Source organism: Ascaphus truei, chromosome 5 (genome assembly GCF_040206685.1).
Source record: "Ascaphus truei isolate aAscTru1 chromosome 5, aAscTru1.hap1, whole genome shotgun sequence".
Classification (NCBI taxonomy): Eukaryota; Metazoa; Chordata; class Amphibia; order Anura; family Ascaphidae; genus Ascaphus; species Ascaphus truei.
Window position 1 is genome coordinate 195,550,787 of NC_134487.1, and position 7,672 is coordinate 195,558,458.

Sequence of the window (7,672 nt, forward strand, 5' to 3'; positions counted from 1 at the left end):
TGATTTTTATGTACTCATTTAATCTATTTATCCTCACGCATTACTGCAGAAACATAGTATGTTGTATGTTAGGGAACTCAAAAATTCTAAGTACACAGGCATGTACAGTGTTATTACAACTATTTATGTTCACTTTCACACACATTTTCGGTTAAGGAACTGATGTTGTTAGTTAATCATAAATACAGAACATACAATAAGTGTTTGTTCAATATTTACACATGTAAATGTAAAACTTATGTTATTGTTATATATAGTTGCCCCTGGAGGACATGTGTCACCTGAGATGGAACAAGTGTCTTCACCTGGGTCAGCCAGCTCAACACTACTAGAAGGTGAGTGTATCATTTGCTGGCCATATAATATGTGCTCTTCTATATGTTATGTTGTCATGTGCATTATTTGTTTTGCACATCTTCTTTAAATAGGATTACTTAGTGTCAGTGAAAATTAAGTGTAAGGCAACATGTATTGTGTTAGTGATGTTAATTATCATGTAGGACTTCTGAGTTTAGAGCAACTTTTCATTCATTCATATTTCATACTGAGTCCAAACATTATTCGTAAGTCAAGGTAGTTTTTAATGAGGTTATAAAACGTATGCTAACATGTTAGGTGTTACTTAGGACACAGTACAATTACATAGTAACACAGCATACATTAACATGCCATTTAATAATGTGTACATTTCTTTTTAGAACATCATGGTGATGAGGATGATGAGTATGATGAGGATGACGCCACAGAAGAGACTGAAATACAATCATGTGACCATGAAGAGGTGCCAATAGAAACTGTTGTACCGCCAAATCGTCCATCAACTTCCACATACGATGCAATTGTAGCTTCAGAGGGAAAAATAGTGGACGCAGAAAATCGTCGCCATTCAGACATGATGACAGTGCTGGAAAGGATGATTGGACTGCAGGAAGAAACAGTATCACAATTGGCACATCTCCACAGAGTCTTCATTGAAGTGCCTAAACAGTTGCAAAAAATCAACACCTCATTCGAAGCATTAGTTGTTCAGCAAACACAAGCTAATTACTGGAGAATGACTAATGTACCACAATTCAACACCTCCCAGCCAGGATCTGTTCATGCAGGTCAGTTTTCACCACATTCATCTGAGATTCATTCACCAGGCCCAAATGTTACCGGTCAAGTAGCAGACATTGCTGTGCAGGTTCCTGATGACATCCTACCGCTGCCATCTCTACAAATTCAGCAGCAGACACCTACAAAGGAGGCGACAAAAACAAAACAAGACACACATGAAACAGACCAACCATCACTTGTGCAGTGTCTACCAACTTGCTCACATGTGTCACTGGGCACAAGCCCTGTCCGTGAACAGTCACTACCCAAAAGCCCTGTAGGTGAGTCGCTGCCCAAAAGCCCTGTAGGTGAATTGCTGCCCAAAAGCCCTGTAGGTGAATCACTGCCCACAAGCCCTGTAGGTGAGTCACTGGCCACAAGCCCTGTAGGTGAATCACTGCCCACAAGCCCTGTAGGTGAGTCACTGGCCACAAGCCCTGTAGGTGAGTCACTGGCCACAAGCCCTGTAGGTGAATCACTGCCCACAAGCCCTGTAGGTGAGTCACTGGCCACAAGCCCTGTAGGTGAGTCACTGGCCACAAGCCCCGTAGGTGAACAGTCACTGGCCACAAGCCCTGCCCGTGAAGTGCCAGAGGCCACTCAAAGTGGCTCTGTTGTGCCTAAAGTTGGTGGCAAAAGAAAAAGGAAAATTCAAGAGACAACAAGCAGGCCTGTTACTCGCTCGCAAAAGGAACAAAAAAAATAAATGTTATAATTCAGAAAATATGTGTTTGGCCTTGTTTTGTTGACTTCAGATTATCTAATTACTATTGTATGTATGCTGAAGACTGTGTTGTTTCCAAACTTTCAACTATGTTCTTGTACACGTGAAGTTTTGGAAATGTTAACACTCATAATTAATTGTGTTATAAATATTTATGTTGTAATCGTCTGTTCAGTAATGGTCCACCAGGAGCCAGTTGCTAAGTTTAGAGAAGCTGCCATTGACTTTGCAGCAAAACATTGCATTTGGGTGTGTTAATTGATGTAAGAATTGCATATGCATATTAGTCACATGCAATTATTAAAACACCTAAGTAAGTGCAAACATCTTTCTTGTACGTGTACAGCAGGATTATGTGTAAATTATTACTTACCTTTGCCTTGCTTGGCCATTGTAATTTTGTCCTTTAATCAGTTGTGTGTTCGTTTCTATAACATCTCAGAATGTATAATAATATATATACACACACACACACACTGAGTGAGTGTGAGTGTGAGTGTGAGTGTGTGAGTGTGTATATATATATATATATATATGTATATATGTGTATATATATATATATGTGTATATATGTGTATATATGTGTATATATGTGTATATATGTGTATATATGTGTATATATGTGTATATATGTGTATATATGTGTATATGTGTGTATATGTGTGTATATGTGTGTATATGTGTGTATATATGTGTGTATATATATATATATATATATATATATATATATATATATATATATATATAGTACTATATAAACTGGTATACACAAACTAATACACTTCATGCTTCCTTGTGAAAGCACACTATTTTAATAATACAGGCCTAATGTTTGAGAAATATCCTAAGTATGAGACTCTAACAGTATTGTGCTTAAACAAATGTTTATTACTTAATTCAATCATGTTTCTCACCATTTAAATAGGTTTCATACAAGGTATACTTAATGCCATCAATGTTGTGTGTACTCCTGCAATATAAAAAAAAAAAAAAAATATTATATATAAATATATATATATTTTTATAAGAGATATATTATATATATATATATATATATATATATATATATATATATATATATATATATATATATATATATATATATATATATATATATATATATATATATATATATATATATATATATACACACGTATTTAAACTCATGCAGACAGGGAGTTAACCAGACTTTCACATACACACAGAAATGTAAGCGGGGAAAAAACATTTCTTTTTGCAGGTGTGTTTTTACTGATATGCCTGGCTAAGAAATATTTTCACACACTGGTCTTTGTTACTTTTCAAAAAAACACTATGTGAACGCATTCACAGTCTAGGGATGTTTTTCACAAACGAGATAAAAGAAGGAGAAATGTTTCTCCCACAGTCCCATATCACGAACCACAACTGTTAACCCAATTAGACAACCAAATCCAATTGGCGTTTGAAATAAGGAGTCAAAGTAGTTACTTTTGTTGACCTTGACAAGGAAAAACAGGAGTTTGTTAGCCATTCAGCACATTCATTTTGATGAGCAAATAACACAGACCTGCACACAGCTTTTGTGCTACTCAGACATGGCTGATGAATTCGTTAACAATATTAATCCCCTTTTAGGGTATAAGTACATGATCTGTGAAGCCATCTTGAACAGTCGCGGACAGAAAGCAAGCACACGCCAAATCGATGATTTCATTCGAGCAAAATATCCTTATTACCAAGACCGTAAGCATGCACGGAATTTTAATTCCTCAATAAGATTCACTTTATCAAGTAATGACTTTTTTGAACGTGACCAGGATAAGCTACAACACACCTATGGTTTCTGGAAGATTGCCCCGGAAAAACAATTTATCCTGAAAGACGGCACTTATATTGTCGTGAAAGGCATATTTATTCCTAATGGCAATAGCAATGTATCCGCTACTACTGATCCGTTTGAATCGATACGTGCTGCAATATCTGCAGCCTCCATTCCTGAAACCCACATTGTACAAGAACAAAAGTACTATGATTATGTACCAAGCCTTTCAGCTGAAATTGCATTGGAATGGGAACCGGAAGAAATGAACCTACCTCCCGACCAATTATTTGAAGAAAGCAGTGGCGATTCCTATGAGCGCATCCTGGAGGAGATATGTGCCATACTGGATTCAGCGGTTGGGTTAAGCGTGGATGAAAATGGCTTGCATTTCTGGAGCGACCAGTTGCAGCCAGGCGAAGAGTTAATTCTAGAAGAATGGTAAATATAACAATCGTTATGCGTTGACTCTGCGTTTAAATTTTTTTTTTTTTTGTAACCACCATTTTCACTTTCAATGCGTGGATACAGCGTAACATTGCAGACTGCATAACATGTAGCGATCACAAACAAATTGTTTCCTAATACAATATAGTAGGACCTGAAAGAGTAGTACACATTGCTGACGGAATAAATATACGTACTTTCCTATCCCTTTAAACATATTAGCAACATTTTACCATTACTCTAACACATACCTGTTTTGTTATCATGCAACATCTACAACATTGAAAACCGGGTCCACCACGTATGACGTGGGACCCTTGTCATGGGCCAAGGCGTCCTTAAAAAGGATTAGTGATGTAAGTCCCGCCCCCAAGCGACGTGCGCGCCTCAAAGCCTATTGGCTGTCATGTTTTGTTATAGTAACGGTAACTGCAGTGTGTGATGCGTGCGGCTCAGTGTTTGTAGGCGTACCCTGGGCGTTAGCCGAATGTTAATTGAGTGGGAGGAGTGTTAGCGTGCGTTTCACGCTGGCTTAACATGACGTCACACGTATTGCATTTGCGCATTGTGTTATCGGCCGTGCTTTCTGTTCAAACACGTCTGTTTAAAAAGAATACAGATGTACTCGTTTAGAACGAATGTAGTTTCGTCTTCATTGTATTTGAAATAAAGATGTTATGTTTACTGGTATTTTCAACATGTATTGAACGCACAACGTACGCTTTGTTTTGCGCATGCGCTAACAGTTAGTGGAGCCAAGCGTGAAGTGCGTGCGCACACAAAGATGTGCGCGCACATCTTTCAGTATACAGGCAACGTTCACTTCTTATACATAGTTATGCCTGCTACAAATTTAAAGAAACATTACATACTGATGAACAGTTTTACTTCTAACATATAAGTGAGTGACGTGTGTATCTACACAATCATATAGAGCTGCGTAACGCGTTGTCACGGATGCATATCTAGTAAGGTGCCATCTTTGACCATCATGTGTTTGCTGTATTTCAGAGATGTCGGGGAAGATACAATCGGATCAATGTATGATTTCAGAAGAGTCTACCTTTATATGAGATGATTGTGAGGAGGAGCCACCGACTACTATACTACATATGGAACTAATTTTATATTGCTTGCAGCGCTTATTAACAAACAATTAAAAATGTGATACCCTTATGCCTATATTGCATAAGCACTTAATTAACATAATGATGTTGCAAAAGAGTGCCTCATGAATTTTTATTGAGTGTTCTTTAATGACTACTAACATTTTATGACATGGTGTGTTTTATATATAACAACCATTCCCACTCTGCTAACACATTTGTGTATTCTAATATGTAATGGAACGTATGACTGTCGAAACTATGTAACAATAATAATAATAATATGAGCATGTTCATGTATAGGGCTGCTAGTTGTACGCAGCGATTTACAGACACATGTTTCAGCCTGAGGTCCCTGGCCCGTGGAACGTACAAATGTTTTTTTGCCGCATGAGGCACAGGGAGATAAAGTGACTTGGCCAAGGTCACAAGGAGCCCACACCGGGAATTGAACCAGACTCCCCTGCTTCAAACTATCAGTGCCAGTGTGTGTCTTTACTCACTGAGCCACTCCTTCTCCCAATGTAAAGGACACTTACAACCAAGTAGCCATTTATTTTTAAAATCTCTTGTTACATGGGTATGTAGATAAAATGGTTTGGGACTGTAGCAAATAATGTTACTGGCCAGATGTTATGGTCCCCTCCAATGCATGATGTTCTGAATATGACATCACCATCATGTTATGAAGTACGTTTCTGTGTATATTTCATTAACCTAACTAACTATAGTTTACTGTGTTTATTAATCGTTTAGAAATACATAGTATAGTCAATATGATGATATAAGCTACCATAATAAAGCTGGTGTTATCATTTGTCGGTGTTATACATGGATCCTACACCAATTGATACACACACAAACAGTTGTCTTAAAAAGTGTGTCTATGCTAGTGATGAATGTGCTCCCGTAAGTAAACAAATAAGTACAGTTATCCCCTTTTCTCCAACCACCTCTATATTACATTAATGGAAATTATAAGGAAACATACATAAAATGTGATGAAATGTGAGTAATCATTTTGTAATACAATGCACATGAAAGCTCAAGAGTAGCTAAATGCATATACATGATACAGAAAGTACATATATGTAACATTTGTGTTTAAACCAATATGTTGGGTTTTTAGTTCCAATAATTATAGGAAGATTGAGGTAGCCACATCTTATGAGAGATGTCAGCAAATATACATACCATGATCAGTCATACTGGAGATATACCTATAATGCAAAGGAACAATATATAAATTGCAAACATTGACATGCCATCTTCAGTACCGTAAACAACACAGCAAAGTGTGTATTTGGTGTTAAATGTACAACACCATGTATATTTCATGACATTCAAAATGTAAATCAGCCTGGTGTACACATCATATGGATGTACATGTTACACTGCACCAATAACATTGTATGTAAGCATACTAGAAGCATGAATGATTATGGGCATAATATGTGTTTTGTCTTAGCATAAGGAATAACACAATGCTACAATATTATTGCTTTGTTACCCAAGTTGTATTCACATACACACAACTAAAGTACAATTGAAGAGGGATTATATAACCTGTGCAACAATAACATACCGGTGCCACATCCCTTTGTGCACACAGCAGAGAAAAGAAAGGTGTGCAACCCATATTCATCTGTGTCCTAACAGAAGGTTATATAAAGAAACATTATTGTTAATATAACATAATTAAACTATAAAAGTAGTACTAGGAACATATGAGTTTGTACTTACAAGAAAAAAATGAATTGATGAGATTCTGTCGTGTCTGGCCACCACTGGCTGTTTGTTCATTTTCAGCAGCTACATGGGTGGGATGCTCGTCTACCAAAGCCTCAGCTAGGTCTGACTGTACATTGTGCCTGAGTGCAACATTGTGCAAAATGCAACAGGCAAGGATAATATCAGACACTTTTTGAGGCTTGTATAGAAGAGCCCCACCAGTTCTGTCCAGACACCTAAACCTGGTCTTGAGTAGGCCAAATGTCCTCTCTATAACAGATCTTGTAGATATATGGGCTGCATTGTACCTGTCCTCTGCTTCAGTTTGAGGGTTTAGCACCGGAGTCAAGAGCCACGGCCTAATTCCGTATCCTGAGTCACCTATAATGAATGGAGCACACATAAGCTGACATTAGTGATCAAATTGTACAATGCCAACATTCCTAAATCAACATGTGTTTTGTGTTAGAACATGTAAATATGTACTCACCCAGCAGCCAACCAGGTTCAAAATGTCCCTCTTCGAACGCATGGAAGACTGAAGAGTTCCTCAGGATAGAGGAATCGTGACTGGAACCAGGGAACTTGGGTACCACATGCATTATCCTCATCGTCGCATCACATACCACCTGTACATTGAGTGAATGGTAGTGCTTCCGATTGCGGTACACATGCTCACTCTGACTAGGTGCAATCAAAGCAACATGTGTGCAATCGATTGCACCCAGCACAGATGGTATCCCTGCTATATTATAAAAGCCAGTC

The 7,672-nt window shown here is 37.7% G+C and overlaps 1 protein-coding gene and 1 long non-coding RNA gene across 2 annotated transcripts; one reads left to right on the top strand and one right to left on the bottom strand.

The window, feature by feature from the left end:
- The first annotated feature begins 261 nt into the window (after positions 1 to 261).
- LOC142494524 (uncharacterized) lies at positions 262 to 1,844 on the top strand. Its single transcript, XM_075598999.1, has 2 exons — positions 262 to 335; positions 699 to 1,844. Exons 1-2 carry the CDS (start codon positions 287 to 289, stop codon positions 1,802 to 1,804), a joined length of 1,155 nt encoding a protein of 384 aa, XP_075455114.1. The 5' UTR covers positions 262 to 286; the 3' UTR covers positions 1,805 to 1,844.
- An 889-nt stretch (positions 1,845 to 2,733) lies between these two features.
- On the bottom strand, positions 2,734 to 7,173 carry LOC142494525 (uncharacterized). Its single transcript, XR_012801507.1, has 5 exons — positions 6,920 to 7,173; positions 6,762 to 6,828; positions 6,371 to 6,396; positions 3,899 to 4,053; positions 2,734 to 2,792 (listed from the first exon to the last, which is right to left on the bottom strand). It is a non-coding gene; the product is annotated as an uncharacterized LOC142494525 (long non-coding RNA).
- Positions 7,174 to 7,672: the final 499 nt, after the last annotated feature.